This window comes from Dendrobates tinctorius, unplaced genomic scaffold, assembly GCF_039654945.1.
Source record: "Dendrobates tinctorius isolate UK_male_01 unplaced genomic scaffold, ASM3965494v1 ptg000160l, whole genome shotgun sequence".
Lineage (NCBI taxonomy): Eukaryota > Metazoa > Chordata > Amphibia > Anura > Dendrobatidae > Dendrobates > Dendrobates tinctorius.
Genome location: NW_027361827.1, coordinates 25356741 through 25379422, shown reverse-complemented (window position 1 = coordinate 25379422; position 22682 = coordinate 25356741). Strand labels below are relative to the sequence as shown.

Sequence of the window (22682 nt, the reverse complement as noted above, 5' to 3'; positions counted from 1 at the left end):
GTTTCCTAGCTGATTCCTTCGTTTCTCCACTAGTTTTGGGGCCGGTCCCCTTACAGCGACCTGGTCCCTCCACCTGATGAGGAGAGGTGGATACAGGTCCCACGAATGGACTCTCCCTATCCATACCCCTGAGACCTCATCTTCCTCTCCACTACTGGAGCCTTTCCTTCCCTCTTGCTTCTCTTTCTGTAGTCTGGGAACAAGCTACAGTCAGCTTCAGCTCCCCTTCTAGACTGTCCCTCTAATATAATAGCTCTCTGCTTACCACACTGACTACTCCCCCTATAACTTCCTCCACCCACACCCACTATCTACCTAGTCCCTCCCGGGTCCTGAGAGGTCTAGTGTTGGATGTAAGTGTGTGAGTCCTGGCAATGCCCCTTCGTTACCTCAGAGCAAAGTACTACACTTCTAAATGTAGTGCAGTACCCTGTGGTGACTGAGACCGCAGGGGCGCCACAACTGCTCAGCCCTCTTCTTCCAAAACCAGGTTCTCCACCAGGACAGAAGATCAGCTCTTCACCCTTCTGTCAAAATCACATCTCACCACTTGCACACTTGACCCGCTTCCTGTCCCACCTCATCCCTAACCTCACCACAGTCTTCATCCCAACCCTAACACATCTCTTCAACCTTTCATTTGCAAATGGTGTCTTCCCCTCATTCTTCAAACATGCCTCAATCACACCCATCCTCAAAAAACCCTCCCTTGACCCATCCTCTGTGTCTAGCTATCACCCAATATCACTTCTCTCTTATGCCTCAAAACTACTGGAACAGCATGTCCATCTTGAACTGTCCTCCCACCTCTCCTTCTGCTCCCTTTTTGATCAGTTACAATCTGGCTTCCGACCGCATCACTCAACTGAAACTGCCCTAATTAAAGTTACCAATGACTTACTAACCACCAAGCACAAGCAACACTACTCTGTCCTCCTCTTCCTGGACCTGTCTTCTGCCTTTGACACTGTAGACCGTTCCCTCTTGTTACAGATTCTCTCATCTCTTGGTATCACAGATTTGGCCCTATCCTGGATCTCGTCATATCTAACAGACCGGACATTCAGTGTCTCCCTCTCCCACTCCACCTCCGCACCTCACCCCCTGCCTGTCGGTGTTCCCCAAGGCTCAGTTCTAGGACCCCTACTCTTCTCCATCTACACCTTCGGCATGGGACAGCTCATAGAATCATACGGTATCATCTCTACGCTGATAACATGCCGATCTACCTATGTGAACCTGACGTCACCTCCTTACTGACCAAAATCTCACAAAGTCTGGCCGCTATTTCATCTTTCTTTTCTGCTTGCTTTCTAAAACAGAACCTGGACAAAAGAGAATTCATCTTTCTCACTTTCTCATCATCTCACTCTACCCCTCCACCAGACCTATCCATCAATTTCAATGTTCTGCTCACTTTCCCCAGGCCCCATGCATGGTGCCTCGGGGTGATCCTCGACTCTAGCCTCTCTTTCAAGCCACATATCCAAGCCCTTGCCTCCTCCTGCCGACTCCAATTCAAAAATATTTCCCGGATCTGTACATTTCTTGACCAAGAGGCTACGAAAAAGGTTGTGCATGCCCTCATCATCTCCCGCCTCAACTTTTGCAACCTCCTACTCTTTGGCCTCCCCTCTAGCACTCTTGCACAACTCCAATCTATCCTAATCTCTGCTACCCAACTAATCCACCTGTCTACCCGTTATTCCCCAGCCTCTCCTCTCTGCCAAGCCCTTCACTGGCATCCTATTATCCAGAGGCTCCAGTTCAAAACCCTAACTATGACATACAAAGCCATTCACAACCTGTCTCCTCCATACATCTGTGACATAGTCTCCCGGTATTTAACTACACGCAACTTTTGATCCTCTTAAGACGGGAATAGAGAATGAGATCTTATCTCTCCTTCCCACAACCACAAACAAGACTTCTCCCATGCTTCCCCCTTACTCTGGAACTCTATACCCCAACACATCAGACTTTCGCCTACCACGGAAACCTTCAAAAGGAACCTGAAGACCCACCTCTTTCGGAAAGCCTGCAGTGATCCTCAGTCTAGTGAACCGCCTCATGACCAGCTCTACCCTCTCCTAGTGTATCCTCACCCATCCCCTGTAGACTGTGAGCCCTCGCGGGCAGGGTCCTCTCTTATTTTGTACTTGTGTGTGCCTTGTATTGCTCATGTTTATTGTGCTTATCTTTGTATGTCCCTTTTTCACATGGAATAAATGGCGCTATAAAAATGAATAATAATAATAAATTTAAAGGGGTCTGAATACTTTCTGTACCCACTGTAACTGCTCTCAGTTCCCACTTCCGTAGTCCCCAGTTCTGTTACTCATTATAGAGGTCTCATTTGACCGGACTGCCATGGACCTTGTAGGGCCCCTAGTTAAGTCCGTCAGAGGCCACCAATGCATCTTGGTGATCATGGACTATGCAACATGGTACCCAGAGGCAGTACCACTGAGGAACTATTCAGCCTGGAGTATAGCTCATTTACTACGCTGTTCATGTCCAAGTTAATGAGAGCGTTATGAAAGGTTCTCCAGATTACTCAACTCAGGACATCTGTGTATCATCCGCAGATGAACAGCCTGCGGATGAACATATATATATTTATTTTACTCATTTATTTATTTTACTCGTTTACATAGTGCTATTAATTCCACAGCGCTTTACAGACATTACTGGCACTGTCCCTGATGGGGCTCACAATCTAAATTCCCTATCAGTATGTCTTTGGAATGTGGGAGAAAACTGGAGTACCCAGAGGAAACCCACGCAAACACAGGGAGAACATACAAATTCCTTGCAGATGTTGTCCTCAATGGGATTTGAACCCAGGACCCTACCGCTGCAAGGCTGCAGTGCTAACCACTGAGTCACCATACTGCCCTTGAAATCTATGCTTAAGAAGGTCGTGGAGAAGGATGGCTGGGACAACCGTACCTACTGTTCTCCATTAGAGAAGCACCACAGGTCTCTACAGACGGCACCCTCAGGGAATTCTTGACATTGCAAAGGAGACCTGGTAAGCGGAGGTAAGCCCCAACCGAAGCATCATCAAACATGCAGGACAGGATCACGTGGGTGATACCGATTGTAAGTGAGAGCCTCCTTCAAGCACAAGAGGCCCAGGCAAGAGTCTACAATCGGTCAGCAAGACTGAGACAGTTTAGCCCTAGAGACCAGGTGTTGGTGGAAAGTAAGTTCCTAACCAAGTGGCAAGAGTCATACCAAGTGGTCAAAAAATTGAGTGATGTCAACAACAAGGTCCACCAATCAGAGGGAAGAAAGCCATACCAGGTGTACCATATTAACCTACTCAAACCATGCCGAGACAGGGAACAGGTGGAAGTTACTTGCCAGGGGACTAATCCTTAAGTCAGAATCAAGGATGTCACAGTAGCAGAGACACTGTCACTGGCTCAGACGCAACAGTGCCAAAAGCTGCTTCAGCGGAATTGCGACCTGTTTTCAGAGTTGCCAGGTTGTATGCAGGTTGTGGAGGAGCAAAACCACATGTGACAGTGAACCAAAAGTCGTATCGGATTCCCGAAGGCTGCCGCAAGGTGATCTCCAAGGTGAGTAGAATGTTGAGCCTGGGAAGACTCAAAGAGCAGTTGGTCCAGCCCCATTGTCCTTGTGCCGAAGCCGGATGTAGAGTGCTTTTTTTGTAATGACTACAGGAAGCTGAACGAGGTGTCCAAGTTTGATGCATATCTAATGCCCCAGGTCAATGAGCTCATTGAGAAGCTAGGATCAGTCAGATATATTCCAACCCCGGACCTAATGAAAGGATATTGGCAAATTCTCTTGTCCCCAAGGGAAAAGGAGAAGACAGCCTTCTGTACACATGACGGGTGCTTTCAGCATACCAAGATGCTGTTCGGTCTGCAGGGATCCCCAACTACCTTCCATAGGGCCATGGAACGGATCCTAGCCTCTCACAAAAAGTGTGCTGTAGCTTATCTGGACGACTTCATGATCTTCAGCCCGGATTGGGGAAGTTACCTGTAGAAGGTCCAGGCAGTACTGGATGTACTGAGGAAGGCAGGGTTTATCATAAAAGGCAAGAAGGTTGCCATGTTAAAAGAAGAGGCAAAATACTTGGGAAAACATCGTCGGGAGGGGCAAAATAAAGCCACAAACAGACAAGGTGCAGGTAATCCAAAAGGGACTGCAACCAGTCTCCAAAAAGTAGGTTAGGGCGTTTCTGGGAATTGTGGGATGCTATAGGTGATTTATCTCGAATTTTGCCGTGATAGTCCCCTGACTGATCTTCTCAAGGGCACAAAGATGTCGATGGCCAAAGGGTTCACTGAAGCAGAGATGGCATTCCAGGAGTTGAAGCTTGCCCTATGCAAAGAGCTGGTCTTAAACGCACCTGACTTCACAAAGGAGTTTGTGGCCCAGACAGACGCCTCCAAGGTCGGTTTGGCATCTGTGTTGTCCCAAGAAATAGATGGGGACGAACATCCAGTCCTATACCTGAGTAGGAAACACTCCTCCTGTGAAAAGAAGTATGCCATCCTGAGATACTACCTGTTGGGCTGGAAGTTCAGATTTGTATCAGATCATTCACCCCTGAGATGGAAGAGGGAAAAGAATGGGAAGCATGCCCTCCCATATGCTAACCTAATGCACTCTACACAATTTACGAATGCCAACCTGATGCACTCTAAATACACAACTCACATATGCCAACCTCATGCACTCTACACAACTCACATATTAGAGAGAGCACACACAGAGCATAGCAATAGTATATATCTCCATTTCAAATGGCTGGTTGCCAATGTACATGTGTATTATTGTATACTTGCTATTGGACACATAAATAGCAGACCATTCGAATGAAGATGAGAAAACAAAAAAAAAAAAAGAAAAAAAATCAACATGAGGTCCAAAAAGGTTCAGAAACAAGTATGTAGAAAAGTAAAAACAAACTTTTATTGGGCAAAACAGGGAAAAAAGTGGCACTTCAAGCAAAGACATTGACTGCACTTGCATGTAAACTAAAAAAAAAAAGCTAAATGTCAGACAATGATAATCCCTAAAGAATTGCAAAAGAGGTAGTTACTGTATAGAGTACTAATTAAATAGGCAACCTGATGTAATTTACAACATTCAGGGTAGGAGCTATATACTGTATAGAGATACATTAATGGTATATGGTATTTAAAACTGTAAATTAATCAATAGTACATCATGCAAAGCATCTCATATAAATCACCTATAATATGGAAAAATTATCTATAACCAGAAAAATAATATAAATGCATATATACAAATGTGTTATATGGTAAATTGAGAAATGTATATCTACAGGGTAATGGCATATAGTATATTGTGCCTCTAGATAAAAAGGGCATATAGTCTAAGCAGCCTGCAGTTGGAGAGGAGTCTACAACTGAAAAAAGGATGGAGTAGTAAACATGGGACCATATTATGACACTGGCCCAGAGCTCTAATGTCATGAATCATGATCCATTTTTGGATTTGTGTCAGCTCTGGTTCCACTCACATTAAAACTTTTTTCCTTTTTTTCCTTTCAAGCCAGTGGGGGTAAAATGCAGTTTTTCCCTGTTGGCGAGCTGTGTTACTGCAGTGCTGCTGGGTCAGCTGATGTTGCTGGTGACCACTCCCACATCCTTTAAAAGGTCACCTGATGCATCAGCTGACTGTCAGTGATATAGTTTCTCTTTGGAGACCAACCTTTGCAGAAACGACTCTCTGATGTCAGCCAAGTCTGGTGTTTGGAGTTCTGTTGCTGTGCTATCTGTGGTGTGGAGTTAAGCAGTGCTGTGCACAAGCGAAGTGTTGTATTTTTGCTACCTTGTCCCTTTGGTGTCTGTCAGAGGAGAGGCTAGAGCTCCATGCTGGTCAGTGCACAAGCCAGGGCAGATCTAGGTGACAAATAGGGATGAGGTATCCTGATGTCGGAAGGGGAAAGGACCTGCATAGGGTATTAGGTGAGAACAGGGACAGGCTCAGGGTGGAGCTCAAGAGGTGACCATTCCTGATTCCCTATTGTCAGGGCCTTCCTCTCCCCTATTTCATCGGTGTTGTGTTGTTGTGCCGTTTGGTGACCGAGCAACTGTTGGGTCGTGTCACACTGGATCAGTCACTCCATGACATTTAATATGGGTAATGTGTAATGTAGACACATTAATCTGTGTGGTAGTGTACAGAGACATTATGTAGCTACTAGATGGGGGATTCTGCTCTTCTAGCCCTTAGGGGCTCTGTATATGGAGTCTGTAAACTATTCTAGCTAAATCTGCAGTCCATGACGAAAATAGCAGTCCCTCCCTCATGAGTCTTGCCGCATGGTTAAGCAATATTGTACAGCCACATATGGGGTAATTCCACATTCAGCAGATATTGTGGGAAAAATTTTGATGCCATTTTACCCATTTCCCAAGGTGAAAATGTAAAATCTGGGGCTAAAAATAAATTTTGGTGGTAAAAATGTAATTATTTTTTCTTCACTGTCCAATGGTATTAAATTCTATGACACAACTATGGTGTCAATATGATCATTGGACCAGCAGATTAATTGAGAGGTGTAGTTTGTAAAATGGGGTGACTTGTGGGGGGGTCTGCTATTCTGGCTACTCAGGGGCTCTACCAATGTGACATGGCACCGTCAAACCAGAGCAGCAAAATTTGAACTCCAATATAGCGTCTCTTCCCTTTTAAGCTTAGCACTGTGCCTCAAAATTAGTTTTCGGCCACATTTGGGGTATTGGTGTACTCAGGAGAAATTGCATAACACATTTAGGGGTCAATTTTCCCCTATTAACCTTGTGAAAATAAAAAAATGGGGCTAAAAGAACATTTTTGTGGGAAAAAATTAGATTTTTTTATTTTCATGGCTTAATGTTATTAACGTCTGTGAGCATCTGGAGGTTTAAGGTGCTCACCACACATCTAGAGCACATCGAGGGCTCCCCAAATGCGACATCTGCTAATTATTCCAGCAAATTTTACATTCAAAAAGTCAAATGATGCTCCTTCCCTTCTGAGACCCGCTGTGCGCCAAAACAGTAGTTTTTCCCAACATATGGGGTATCGGCGTACTCAGGAGAAATTGCACAAAAATCATATGGTGCAATTTCTCCTGTTACCCTTGTGAAAATGCAAAATTTGGGGTTAAACATTTTTGTGTTAAAAATTTGATTTTTTTTTATTTTCACTGCTTAACTTTATAAACTTCTGTGAAGCACCTGGGGGTTCATGGTGCTAATAACACATCTAGGTAAGTCCCCTGTTAACTCTAGTTTCCAAATTGATGTCACTTGTGAGTGGTTTCCACTGTTTAGGCACATCAGGGGCTCTAAATGCAACATGATTCCTGCAAATTTTAGATTAAAAAAGTCAAATGGTGCTCCTTCCCTTCTGAGCTCTACCGTGTGTTCAAATAGTGGTTTTCCCCCACATTTGGGGTATCAGTGTACTCAGGAGAAATTGCACAACAAGTTTTGTGGGTCATTTTTACCTATTACCCTTGCGAAAATTAAAAAAAATTGGCTCTAAAGTAAAATATTGGTGAAAAAAGAAAACTTTCATTTTTTCCTTCCATGTTCCATTAATGCCTGTGAAGCACCTGAAGGGTTCATAAACTTCTTGAATGTGGTTTTAAACATGTTGAGGGGTTCAGTTTTTAGAATGGTGTCACTTTTGGGTATTTTCTGTCATATATGCCCCTTACAGTCACTTCAAATGTGATCAGGTCCCTAAAAAATGGTTTTGTAAATGTTGTTGGAAAAACGAGAAATCGCTGGTCAACTTCTAACCCTTATAACTTCCTTGCAAAAAAAATTATGTTTAAAAAATTGTGCTGATGTAAAGTAGACATAATTCTGATTTAAGGGCATAAAAATTAAATGTTTGAAAATTTGCACAAATAAACTCAAGTCATACTGAACAAATTTTACCACTATCATAAAGTACAATATGTCACAAGAAAATAGTCTCAGAATCTGTGGGATCTATTGAAATGTTTCAGAGTTATAACCATATAAAGTGACACTGGTCATACTTGTAAAATCTGGCCTGGTAATGAAGGTGAAAACTGGCTTGTGTGGTGAAGGGGTTAACAGAGAACCTTAATGTGTAAAAAAAAAAAATGCCAAATTTTTTTTAAAAAAGATGTAATACGAAACTCTTATTTAAACATTTTCTGATAATGGCTTACTTTGAAGAAGGAGTTGTCTGAGTAGTGGACAATCCATTAATAATCCAATTAGTCAAATGATGATTTTTAATAGTACTACTTTAAAGTAAAGCAGACACGTTCAATTAAGTAGAGTTTGAAATAAGTGAAACAGTCATCCCACCAGGTGACCATGAAAAGTAAATTATAGGATTATACAATATTTATTTGGCTGCTTGGTTCATTCAAGTGCTACTTACACTGGAGGAGCTTACAAGTTTTGTGAACCTTGGGGTACAATAGAAAATATTTATTATGTTACTGTGATAGCAGACAAATCTGTGCAAATATATTTATACCAAAAGAAATAAAGGTATTATAGGAGTGATATATTTAATAACTAACAAGCAAAAGTCTATTTACAAGCCCTTTTATGACCAGCTACATCAGGAGTCCCTGAATTGTGGCTCGCGGCTGTCTGCCAGCTTGGTGAATTAGCTCCAGGTCTAGCAAACAGGTTTGAAGAGCACATCTCAAAATGGTGAATTTTGTGTGCAGCCATGCAAAGAAGAACAGATCTGGATGCACATATACTGGTCTTAGGGGTTTGGAGGTAAAATAAGTATGGTACGCTGGAGACAGGATGATACTACCTGTCGGAGGAGATGCCTGAAGCTGGATGTGAAAGTGTGTTGGGAGTGCTTGATGGGAGAATACCCCAGTATTGTGGGGGGTCGCTGGATCTTGTCATACTGCTTCGGGGTGATTTCTGTGGAAAAGCTTTGGTTATCATTATACCCATAATCAGGGCTGCCACTAGGAATTTCAGGGCCCCATACTGGCAACATTTTCGAGACCCCCTTGAGACTCCACTCAGGCTTCACCCCTCAAACTGTCCCACCTCTCTCGCTTGGAAAAACTTAACTTCTCACATTAACAGTTCCCATCACCAGATCACACATATAGCCAGCAGCTTGTGTTTTGGCCAAAAGATTTTTTAAGCCACCACCACAAGACACTTTTGGCCGAGCTCTACTCTACTGTAACCTTTTAAAAGTTTGTTAAAATATGCAATACAATTTAGGTATATTTTTATATATTTTTCAATTTTTAAAATGACCAATAATATCACATACAAGGGACAAATACCACTGCACCATGACCAGACACAATATTACCACCACATAGTGACCTATAATACCACATACAAGGAACAAATACCGCCACACCATGTCCAGACCACATATTACCACCACAGTCACCGAACAATATCACATACAAGGAGCAAATACTGCCACACAATGACCAGACCATATATTACCACCACAGTGACCAAATAATATCACATACAAGGAACAAATACCACCACACCATGACCAGACCACATATTACCACCACAAAGTGACCACAAAGTGACCAAATAATAGCACATACAAGGAACAAATACCACCACACCATGTCCAGACCACATATTACCACCACATAGTGACTGTATACTACAATACTGATCAGTAATAAAAAAAACACAATACTATCATCATAAGTACCATTATACACAGGAGATCTGTACTTAGTATGCAGTGTCTGTGTACAGGTAATACAGTGATCAATGACATTATACACAGGAGCTCTGTATATAATGTACAGGTAATACAGTGATTACTGGTGACATTATACACAGGACCTCTATATATAGTATACAGTGTATAGTGTCAGTGTATAGGTAACACACTCACTCACCAGTGACGTCTCTAGGTGAAGTCCTTCATTTTTGCTTTTAATCTTTCATCCAGCTCAGACCGCCATCACTTCTTCCAGCAGGGCTCATCTCTGCAGGAAATAACAGTTATCTAGAGCTCCACTTGCAGAACACATTACTTATTTTTTTCCCAACTTTTACATTACACCACATGAAGAAAAAAGGCAACATAGTAACTGGACAGCCCCCCATTTAAAACAGTATACTCAAAAAAATAAAATACATCACTGCAATAATAATAGCCCATAATTAGCCTCTATGGCAATAATATCCCCTATCTTGACCCCCGTGTGTCTCTTTCCTGGCTTCAGCCATATGTTCTCACATCCCGCCCTCATGAGTATCCATTCTGCCCCATGATCCTGCACAATCTGTCTCCATCCTGCCCCATCTGTCTCCAATCCTGCCCCATCTGTCTCCAATTCTACCCCATCTGTCTCCAATATTGGCCCCTCTGTCTCCAACCCTGCCCTCTCCATCCCTGCCCCCTTTGCCTCCAACCCTGCCCCATCTGTCTCCAACCCTGCCCCCTGTGTCTCCAATCATGCCAATCATGCCCCCTTTGTCTCCAATCATGCCCCCAGTGTCTCCAATCATGCCCCCAGTGTTTCCAATCATGGCCCGGTGTCTCCAATCATGCTCCCGTGTCTCCAATCATGCTCCCGTGTCTCCAATCATGCCCCCGTGTTACCAATCATGCCCCCTGCATCTCCAATCATGCCCCTTGTGTCTGCAATCCTGCCCCCTGTGTCTGCAATCCTGCCCCCATGTCTTTCATCCTTAGCCCTGGGTCTCCATTCTGCCCCATGTGTCTCCAATTATGTCCCCTGTGTCTCCAATTATGCCCTGTCTCTCCAATCCTGCCCCTGTGTCTCCAATCATGCCCCATCTCCATCCTGCCCCCAGTGTCTCCAATCCTGCCCATCTCCATCCTGCCCCCAATCCTGCCCCATCTCCATCTTGCCCCGTCTCCATCCTGCCCCCAATCCTACCCCATCTCCATACTGCCCCCAGTGTCTCCAATCCTGCCCATCTCCATCCTGCCCCATCTCCATCCTGTCCCCAATCCTGTCCCGTGTCTCTATCCTGCCCCCAGTGTCTCCAATCCTGCCCGTTTCCATCCTGCCCCCCAATCCTGCCCCGTCTCCATCCTGCCCCCAATCCTGCCGTTTTCAATACTAATTAAAAAAAACAAAACCTTTCCTCTTACCTTGCAGCGCTCCAGCGGCGAGCGATCTTCACCCCAGCCCGAACGCGCGTACTCGCCAGCGACTGACAATGACCAGACACCGGCGACGTGCGCGCTGACGTCAGCTGTCAGCCTCCGATTGGCTGGCAGCTTTAACTATTGCCGTGCAGGCCCGTACGGCAATAGAGTAACTGAACCTGTGTCCTGGACGCAGGTTCAGTTACTTTATCGGCAGAATCTGCCGCTGGGGACAGGGCAGTGGGGCCCGATGGGTAGAGGTGACGGGGCCCGATGCGGGCCCCCTCTGCTGATTGGGCCCCATACACCAGTCAGGGCAGTAATACCCTGATGGTGGCCCTGCCCATAATGGGGGCCCTGGTTTTCACTACTATCAGGTGGGCGGGAGCTAGATGTGGCTTGCGACCCTCTCTCAGAGCTGAATGTGGCCCTCTAGGTCAGAAAGGTTGGGGACTACTGCACTACATGGACACATTTCAAACTACCAGATTTGACTGTAGATCACTAACCTAAGGCTGGGTTCACATTAGCTTTCAGGTGCTCTGTGGAAGGCTGTGTACTTCCTCTTTTAAGCCCCACCTACTTCCGCATACTTCTGCATTTGTCCTGCGTACCTATCTTTAACATTGGGGAGGGAGGACATTTGGATGTATGCAGATGCATCGTTTTTATGCTCCCATCATCCGCACAAAATGCAATTTGTTGCATTCCCGTGCGGTCTGCGGGCACATCAAAACTAAGCGTCCGCATACATCCGCGTGTCCTGCGTACCCAATGTTAAAGATAGGTACGCAGGACGCAAGCAGAACTTGGCGGAAGTAGGCGGGGCTTAAAGGAGGAAGTATGCAGCCCTCCGCAGGGCCCCCGAACACTAATGTGAACGTCGCCTAAGTTACACTGCGCAGCAAATTTCAGGCAAGTTCTTGTCCCCTGAGAAAACTTTTTTGTACCTTTATAGATTTTGATATCCTGAAAATGAATATGTAATCCAAAAGTCTGTATCACTTAAGGTTTTTAGGAAACAACAGTTTATAGTCTACATGATGACATCCGAGACACTACATATATGTGCATCGATGTCAGTAGCAAAAGCAATTGTTCAAAAGTGTTTTGCAGACAACTTTCGTTTATAATCCCTGTCAGCTGTTTTTCGAATAAGATTCCATTAATAGTCAGCCAGCATTGACGTACTGCACTTTCCCTGGTACCTTTTCTCCTTCAGGGCAATGTCTTGGTGAAATCTTTCACCATGTTCATCGATAACGGCACCAAGATTGGCTGGAAAAAAGTCCAAGCGACAATGTAGAAAATGCATTTTTAGTGACATATTGCATTTCATCAAATGATATGCGGTGAGCATGTTGTCCACGAGTTGTTCAAAGTTCTGTGCCCTGCTGTTGCCAAGGAAGTTGAAGGTCACATCTTTAAAGACTCTCCATGCCACTTGTTCAGCACCTTGCAAAAGACCATCAAATTTACTGTCATTCATTATATCTCTGATCTGTGGGTCAATAAAAATACCTTCATTAATCTTTGCATCACTTATTCTTGGAAATTTTTGTCACAAGTAAGAAAAGACTTCCGATTCTTTGTTCATTGCTTTGACAAAATTCTTCATAAGCCCAAGTTTAATATGCAAAGGAGGGAGAAATATCTGCTGGATCAACGAGAGACATTCTTCTGTCCAGCAACCAGGTTTTCGCGGAGTGGCCAGTCCTTTCTGAAATAGTGCATTTCTCAGGCATGACTGTCTCACTCACAAATAAAACAACAATACTTGGTATATCCAAGCTGTAGTCCAAGAAGAAGTGCAACAACTTTTAGATCACCACATATGTTCCAGTTATAATTTCTATAATTAATGTGGGTCAACAGTAACTCCATATTCTCATACATTTCTTTCATGTGTATGGCATGTCCAATAGATATGGCAGGATAGATATTTCCGTTGTGTAGTAAAACAGCCTTCAGACTTAAAACTGACGAGTCAATGAACAGTCGCCATTCCTTCGGGTCATGTTCGCATCCAAGAGCACCAAACAACCCCAAGATGTCGTTGCAAAAGGTTAAACTGTCAATATGGTTGAAAAATTGATTAAAGTCTTTTTGACGGACTGCGAAAAACATAAACTCTTATTTCTGGTAATAAGAGATTCCGTTCTTGTAGCCTTGATCCTAATAATTCTGCCTGCCTCTGACAATTTCAAATACTGACCAAGTCACTCAGATCAGCTTGACTGAACAGATGTAGGTTAGATGTAGAAGGCTCAAAGTCTGGGTCTGCAGCAGTTTCATTTTCCACTGACATTGTTAGTTCATCTTCGTCATCCTCCATTGTCCATACTTTGGGCGGCTTTGGAACACAAAGACTTTCATCATGTGGCACTGGTCTTATGGCTGAAGGAAGATTAGGATATTCTATTGATTTCTTGTTCTTTGCTGAATATCCTGTTACATTTGTAAGACAGAAGTAGCAATCTGTTACATGATCTCTCTGCTCTCTCCATATCATTGGAACAGCAAACGGCATTCAAGGTCATGATCCATTCAGCCATTCTCTAAGTATGTCAGTATTGTCTTTTAATTCTTCCCCTGCCCAGGAGATGTGGTGTGCTCCGTACATGGTCAGCCATGTAGATCAGCAATTTTTGTAATTTCAATGGAAAATTCAGAATATACTGTTTCAGAAAAGATATAAGAGTTTTTAGAATTATAACAGATGTGAGGTAGTGCTGTCATTCAGTTAGGGGATCCTCGCTAGGCAGCGAACAAAACACATCCGGCACCGTGTTTTCAATAACCATAACATAGTCCATGCGGTTTATTCAGCAGCATAAACCCATAGAAGCAACATAAAGTTCATATTCAGCATAGCGTCCATTATAGCTTCACTCTGGTTATCCTTATATCACACAGGTCAAGCAAATGTCCATTACACAGGCTCTTCAGCCTCAGCGTTATCTCACCCACGTCAGGGTCACTCCTGGTTCCTTCACCATCATGCGGCAGACGTCCATTCCCTCCAGGGAACTCTCAGGCACGTGCAGCCATTAACACAGTGCTCACTTGCTGTCAGAAGGCAGCCCCATCTCACTCAGACGGGACCTTCCACACTGGACCAACCAGGTCCCAGCATTCACCCCATGTGACCTACCCTGGCCACCTTATATGGTCCATAGCCATGCCCACCGGGTCACATGACTATGACCTTACCACAGGTCCTTCACACACACATATACACTTTACAATAGCGTTATTAAACACACCCCCTGGGTGGGTTTGTAGGTAACTAGTCCCTGACACATTGAACCAGCACCTCAGCAGTATCACTGCTGATTAACACACACATAAATCTCCATTTCAAGGCCACCCACCTTGAGATACATAACGGTCATTCAGTATCTTGCCATTCATCCACTCTCCTGGGACATCCATACAGCGCCCCCTAGTGGACACAGTGGTCACTACACCACACAGAATATTAAAATGTTTCGTATGATTTCTCAAAAACCTTACGTGATAGGAAAAATCTGAAGTCATTTCTGAAATCAGCATGAAAAAATCTACCAGGAACACTCAAAACTGTCCGAGGGACAATACCTTGGTAACACAGTGTTATAATCTCTAATATGTACTTTTCCATCTGCAGCAAAAAAAAGAAACTCAGTTGTGCTTGTATCTCAGTCATTTATTTGCAGATTTACCTCATGAAGGGGCCACTGTGCTCCAAAAACTGCAAATTGTCTTCTGGTAATTATACACAAAAGGACACAGGACTAGTGCAGTAAATTAGACAAGTGGTGTGGAGGGGAGTAAACAGTTGTAGCAGGAAAGATTGGAGCAGTTCATATATTCATAGATAAGTGTAGTTATATTGTCCACTAATTGAGATCTGGTATGTGGCCATGATGTCCTCAGGAGGTCTGAATGGCACATTATTAAGTGTTTTTTTTCCTTTCAGATTTTACTAATTCCTTGTGACCATATTAAAAATATTAAAATTATCCGGTACTCACCCTTCTCAGGTCTAGTGCTCTGTCTCCGCTGCTGCTCCAGTGAATATGCACAGGTAGCAGTGGTGATATTACGTCATCAGCACTGCTGGTCTCACCTTATTTATTTTTTATGCTTTGCTTATATAGCGCCATCATATTCAACAGCGCTTTACAGACATTGTGATCATCACTGTCCCCATTAGGGCTCACTCTCTAAATTTCCTATCAGTATGTCTTTTGAGTGTGAGAGCAAACAAAGGAAATCCACGCAAACACAGTGGGATTTAAACCAAGGACCACCATGCTGCCCATCTTCACCCTGTACACAATCACCAAATAATTAGTTACAAACAAAATTTGAAATTGGAAAATCTCTTTAATTTATGTAGAATGACAATCTATACAACATATTCATTCCTGTTTTGAGTATGTCAATGGTCCTCATGCACTCATACTCTCAAACTTCTATATCTTTGGGATTCAAAGATACCTTTTAATACAAATATTTTCATGGCTGTAGGTTTGTGATCAGGACTACAAAAATGCTTTGCCATGGGTAGATCTATGTTTTTTCTTTTATTGTGTGAAAATGAGAATTTATATTATTTCTAAGCTTTTGCCCTGTTTGCGCTATATAGAGACCCCAGCAGGACATTTGGCGTATACTGTACAGTTGATCATCATTATATATGGACACATCCATATACCTAATTTGGATGTATCCGTGTGTCTGTGCACAATGAGTCATCCACAGCTCAACAGGAACTTAGGTATCCATAGTTACTACCAATAGCAGCAAACTGACTATATGCATGGGTGCAACCATGCATACCAAAGTACTGTAATGCCATGTATAGGAGTTAAGTGACATATTTAATAAGGAGAGAAGCTCTCCCTGGTGACGAGTTAAGGCATAAGCCTTTTTTGAACGTTAGCCTGTGAGGCAACACTGTGAGGCAACACTGTGAGGCAACACTCAGGCAACAGTGTGAGGCAACATTGTAAATATGGATCAAATTGATTGCGCTGCTGCACGTGGAGAAGCGAATCGCAGACGGATGCATAACCTGCATCTTAATGAAACAGATGAACAAAATTGTGGAAGAACTGCTGATGCAGCCCGACAGAGGGTGGCCAGAGCAAGAGAAACGAATGAAGTAACTGAATCACTTAGAACATCTAATGCTGCTCAACAATGAGCAACACGCAATGCACAAAGTGATACATAAATTTCACATAGACGAGAACAAGATAGAAGACGTGTCCAAAATGCAGGAGCCACTCGACGTTGGCAAGATACATTTGCCGCTAGAGGGCTTCTTAATCACATTGATGAGACATGTATTGAAGAGCACTATGCTGGCAAACTGACATTTCGATGTCCGTTCAGCCCATCTAAAAATTTCAAAGACGAAATGGCGCAGGACAAAACATTCCCTTCCTGCTGCAAGAGAGGGTGCATCCAATTACGTCCCATTTGTATGGATGATCAATTAGTCAAGTTTATGAAAGGAGAGTATCAGCACTCCAATAACTTTATGGCTAATATAAGGCAATACAATAGCTACCTTGCTTTGGCATCAATGGGAGCACAAGTAGCGCCAACTCTTGGGCATGGTCCATACTGTTTTCGAATTCATGGACAAATTTACCACAGAACTGCCCCGTTACATCCCCCTGTGGGTAGTACTCGCAAGTACGCCAAGATTTATAGCTTGGACAGTGAAGAAGTACAAGAAGTCAAGCAAATAAAAAGTGCCTCCCAGCACTGATGTCATCTCTTGGAGAGAAAATGAAAGCATTAACCCACTCGCAATGCCTTCACAATGATGAGGGAATTTGAAAGAGAGGAAGAGAGGATTGCTGAATTAGAAAATCGCGATCCACTCGAAATAACAATGTCAATTATAAAAGACTACAATGATGACCAGAGGCGCTACAATGCACCAAGGTGCAATGAAATAGCTATAATTTATCAAAATGCTTTGGGTAAACACCCATTTCATAGAGACAGCAGGTGTCACGATCCATTTTTGGATCTGTGTCAGTTTGGGCTTCTCAGATACAAACTTTTTTCCTTTCTGGCCATCAAGGATTAATGTCAGTTATCCCCCCAGTGGCCGCTGGTGTTTAATACATGTTTATTTAGTCTGCTGGTGGTGATCACTCCCACCTTCCTATATAAGGTCACCTGGTGCATCAGCTGACTGTTGGTTATGACAGGTCCTTTTTGGATACCAACTGTGGTGAAAACTAGAGCTACCTGGTGCAGTGGTGGTTCAGCTTATCGGGAGCAGTGGTGTTACTGCTTAAAGCAGTGTTCGCACACCTTACTCTGCTGTATGGTGCATGGCAGCAGAGAAAGCTAAGTGTAGTTTGTTTTCCCTTGTCTGTTGTTTCAACCCTTGGTGTTTTATTAGTGCAGTGGGACCAGTGTCCACACTTGCCAATTCCCTAGTGAGGGATAGGTGCTGGATAAGTGATGGACAAGGTATCCTGCTCGCCGACGGTTTGAAAGAAGCTGTATAGGGAAGTCAGGTTTGTCCAGGACTCAGCCTCAGGAGAGTGCAGTAGGTGTCTATTTCCCCGTTCCCTATAGCAGGGCCCACCGTTGTAATTGTGTTCCCTTGTTTGTCCAGTTGTTTGGTTACCGACCGATCATCGGGTCACACCACGCAGGGCCAGTCACATATCGTGACAGCAGAGTTCACCTGAAAAGCGAAAACAAAACAGTTCAAATCAGCTTTCTTCACATAAAGTGTGATGCAATGACATATCCACTTCTATTCCCATATGGGGACAGTGGATGGACAATAAATTTGACAACTCCAATTGCCCTAAGTGTGCAACATCAAGAAATTGGTGACATTGATCTACCATCCATACCAGTGGATCAAGATCGACAAGAAAAAATCACCCTGTTGCAATACTATGCATACAGGCTTGCCATTTGTGACGAGTTCAATCCCCTTTTAAACGCTGGGAAGTTGACACAACAATTTATCGTTGACAGTTACATCAAATTGAATCCAACAGGATCGAATATATAAAACAAAATCAAAAGGCATTACGCGTCCACAGTTATGCCGGCGTTATGGATCACATCCATAATGCTGCGTTACACCAAGGGCTAAAAGCTGGGACACCAGTAATTTTACCATCCAGTTTCATTGGAAGCCCAAGAGCTATGCAGCAAAATTACCAAGACGCCATGACAATTCTTCAAACTTTCTTCATGGATAGCGCTATCGAATAACTGTACCCGAACAGTATTAATTACAGAGCTTTTTCATACACAAGGTAGGAGTGGCAGGAGAGGTACACCAGGTATTTATGTTTGCTGTTAGTCTGCACATACGCCTGTCTGGTGCATGGTTACACCCCATTGCGAGGTCAGTCTGATGCGTGGTTACTCCCCATTGCGTGGTTCGTGATCCCCGCGCGTGCCCGAAGGGCGCACAACCACTCATTTACTTTATTTCTGTTTACAGGGAAATGCCTCTGTTTTTGTTAGAGAGGCAGTAAGTCTCTAAAGGTCATTTACACTGCAAGATTATCGAGAATGAGATAATCTTCCACAATAATTTTGCAGTCTAAATAGGTTGCTGATCACTTGGCAAATGAGCAAAACGCTCATTCGTGGGGTGAAGTGATCATTTATCTAATGGAAAGGGTGCTTTCACACTGCATTCAGGCACCCGTTCAGTGGCTCCGTCGGGGCTTCTTTCTGAACCCCCACAAAACGGGATGCGAACATATGCGCTGACGTGGCCATGGGCTATAATGGTGCCAACAGAGCGAACGTGCACTCTGTCTCTTTAAATCCTCATTGGTTTATTGTAAGACAGCATAAACCAGCTTTTGGAAAAAAACAAACTCAGCCTTTCTGGCTAAAAGAGGAACAAAACAACAAAAGAAAAACAAAATGCTGCAACACAGTCCGTATGTTGTGGGTGGCACCCTGCTCTGGAGCAGCACGGGTTCAGTCTGTGCTCAACCAGCCACAAAGCCTCTGGAGACTCTTCTCTCCAGGCTAGTTGAACCCAGACTGCCTGTAGAGCTCCGTTATTTCAACCCAAGCCTGTAACTTCCCCATCATGTGATTGATCACATGATCATGACCTCATGCAGGTCCTGGTGGGTCTGTCGGGGGAGATAAAGTGGACCTTCTCCCATCCATGAAGGTCCACATAAAACTAGCCCTTTTAATGCAACTTAACCCTCACAACACGTAGTGTGCTGGAGAAAAATGCTTTGGTTTCACATCACTGACGCCGTTAAGTGCAGTGACACACATCTCCCCTTTATCACCTTACCAGTGACTCTGTTACAACGCCTACTGGATGTGGACACGCAGACACAGTTTACTACATCTGAGTGTCCGCCTCCAGTAGGCGTAAACGCCCAAAAAAGATTCACAACAGAGTACATGCTCACTCTGTCGGCACCATTATAGTCTATGGCCCCGTTGGCGCATGTGCCCGAATTCTGTTTTGCGGGGGTTCGGATGTAAGCCCCGACTTGTGCCATTGAACAGGTTCCTAAACTCAATGTGAAAGCACCCTCACTGACATCTGATGCATACTCATTAGAGCAGCGACTAGGCCAGCCCCCTGAAATGGAATTCACTGATGATGCTTTTTTTCAGGGAGGTGGCAGGGGTTACAGCAGTAACTGCAGCCTCTGCCCTGGATGATGCTTCGTTTGAGTATCTACGTGTAGGAAGGCGGCCCAGCTTGGGCGGTGGTCCCCTGTTTACCGCGAGCAGACGACACAGACATGAGACTGAGGCAGTTTTCGGGTACAACAGGTCCGGGTTTATTGGCCGTCCTCCTGACGACCGCAGCAATACACCGCAGCACTTCCACAGCTCTCCGTATTCAGTACCGGGTACCTGCACCTTCCTTTTGTCGTAGTGATGTTCCTCGCGGCTCTTTCACTGGGGCTGCCCTAGGCCTATCTACCGCCAGCGTTTCACCGGTCCGAGATCGTCGTCAATTTGGTACTCCCGGGGCCTCGTCTGTTCTGCGGTTCTTCGTGTCAGGGCCACCCCCCTGACTTCTCTTCTCTTCAGTCCTCTAGTTGAGCTCTCCACTACTGTTCGTACTCCTTCACTGTCTCCTCTTCTGTCGAGCTCCACCCGGGACTGGAACTTTCTGGAACCCTCTCCTGTCCTATCTTTAACCTTCCTGGGCTCCTGTCTCCCCGCCCCCCATGACTATCGGTTTCTAAAGCCATAAGCTGCTGTCAAGTCCTGTACTCACGCTCCTCCCTGCCATCATGTGGTCAAACTAAGGTGCTGCACTCAATCTACACTTTTCCCCAGCTGTTCCCCTTCTGTCATTACATACATCTGTCTAAAGTGCACAAACCGTCCCTTTTCCCTACTGACAAGTCCGTCCGTCAGGTCACCTTCCCCACACTAGCATGCACTGGGATTCTCAAACAAACTGTCATCAAAAAGGAAGTAGTAAAAAATAAAATAAAGCCATCAGTGTAGTGAGGGAATGGTGGAGACTACTTAGGTAAAGTATATTAGAAAATAGATTACATTATGGCATTAAGTAGATAGGCATTTAGGATAAGTAATTTTTGTTTCGGACCACCCCTTTAATTCCAGATACTTCTTTAAACTTTTTATCACCACAAAATGTTAGTTTTATATAAGCAAGAGAGTAATTATTGACTGAAATGGACATCTCAGGTGAGCTGACAGATCCCCTTTAATAAAATGTAACAGAATTCTTTAACAAAATTCCCTTTTTTTTGCAGGTCCTCGAACATCAGTCAAATCTAAAACAAGATGGCTCCTATATTACACTCTTATGAACAATCCTAGACTTATAATACAAAGAAAACAGAAAGGGTTTGATTATTTGAATGGCACAAATAATGTTATGCAGGCCAGGCTTGTTCAGGCTTCTGTTCTGGAGGCTGAAATGAGAAATATTCAAGAAAGACCCCTGGATACTAACAACGTGGCATTATGGGAAAGATAACACAAGTCCTTTACAGTTGTCACCAATTCTGATGACTGTGAAGTTTACAAGTTGTGGCTGAACTGTTATTGTTTTTTCATGCTTCCAATTTGCTGATATAGTGCATTAGTTTCCATATAATAAAGTTGGGAGAACTTGCAGATTTTAATGGGTCAGGCCAAAACTGTGTAATTTATGTGCCTTCTGAGTCTTCCCTGATGTGTGAAAGAAGAATTGGGAATCTTCTATTTTCCTGAGAGATAAGCTGCTGACATTGGTTGCTTAAGCCCCCGTTACACATAGCGATATCGCTAGCAATATCGCTGTAAAGTCACCGATTTTGTGACGTAGCAGCGATACTGCTAGCGATATCGCTATGTCTGATACTTTCCTCCGACCGGCTCCCCCGCTGCTCATCGCTGGTCGCGCAAGAAGGTCCAGGATCATTTCTCGTCGGGCGCTTCCTGCTGGGCTTCCTGTGGCGCCGACGAGCGACGCGTGGACGCGGGCAGGCGGACGTCAGGATCGCCGCGTCTGACAGGTAAGTAGCGTCCCCCGACCCCTGCTATGTCGCTGGTGAGATCTGCCTGTGTGACAGCTCACTAGCAACCACTTAGCGATGCACCAGCGATCCATATCGTTGTCGGGATCGCTGGTGCATCGCTAAGTGTAACGGTACCCTTACTCTGCTCTCCTCACAGAAAAATGCATTCCTTTTCAGCACTGATTGGTGTGTGTATGGTGATGCCAGGAAAGATAGCTGTTTGGCTAGCTACTATCTTTGTGCTGGAGACGCAAATCATAGACAAATATATAGTTACAAAATGAAGACTTCATTTAGACTATAATTAAAACAGTGTACACAAATCAACACCAAGTAGAGACAAATAGACTGAAAAGTTGGTGGGTGAGTAATAGTGGAGCTTTTACAAACTGATACTGGCATATTTATACGCTTATGGTTGTTTAGCCTTACAGTTTTATACTGGGATAATTGACTTAAAATGACTTGTATACAATTACATTGATAAAACATTCGTATTTGTAACCATCTGCAAGTACACAGTTATACATGCGAATTTATGACTTTCCTTATACATGTATTAAGATATGAATAAATGTACTTTTTCTATGCATTTATTTGAATATGCACTAATGCACCCTATTTATGTACGCTGTAAGGTTTTACTCACTCGGCTGCGGGTTGATGGAAGCACAGGAGGCGGTTTTCATAAAAATGTCCTTCAGGTTTATTTGCTCCATAAACTTGCTGAAGTTTAAGCAAACAAAAGATGGTCTTCTGTGGTACAAAATGGAAACAAACCGAAAAACAAACAGTTAATATAGCACAGCGGGTCTGCACGCTCAGGTCAGTGCCTCAGCAAAACACACTGGAAACCTCCATGCCTCCAGTCACAGACCATGTGACAAGCAACAGCCTCCATTAAATAGGCTGTAACCACACCCAGAAGTGAGGTATGTGGGTAGCCAGACTCACCCATCTCTTATAGGTATCCGCAACCTGGACCCAGGTGAAACAAACAAACCACTTAGGCCGATTTCACATATGCGCTTCAGG

At 44.0% G+C, this 22682-nt stretch overlaps 1 protein-coding gene across 3 annotated transcripts in view; it reads left to right on the top strand.

The window, feature by feature from the left end:
* LOC141052486 (stimulated by retinoic acid gene 6 protein-like) overlaps nt 1–21272 on the top strand; it is a 664959-nt gene extending 643687 nt beyond the window's left edge. For all 3 annotated transcript variants that reach the window (XM_073549742.1, XM_073549741.1, XM_073549743.1), the window contains one exon: nt 20898–21272. In XM_073549742.1, the coding sequence (XP_073405843.1) occupies nt 20898–21124 (227 nt within the window). In that variant the 3' untranslated portion in view covers nt 21125–21272. The remainder of the gene's footprint in view (nt 1–20897) is intronic.
* The last annotated feature ends 1410 nt before the right edge of the window (nt 21273–22682 follow it).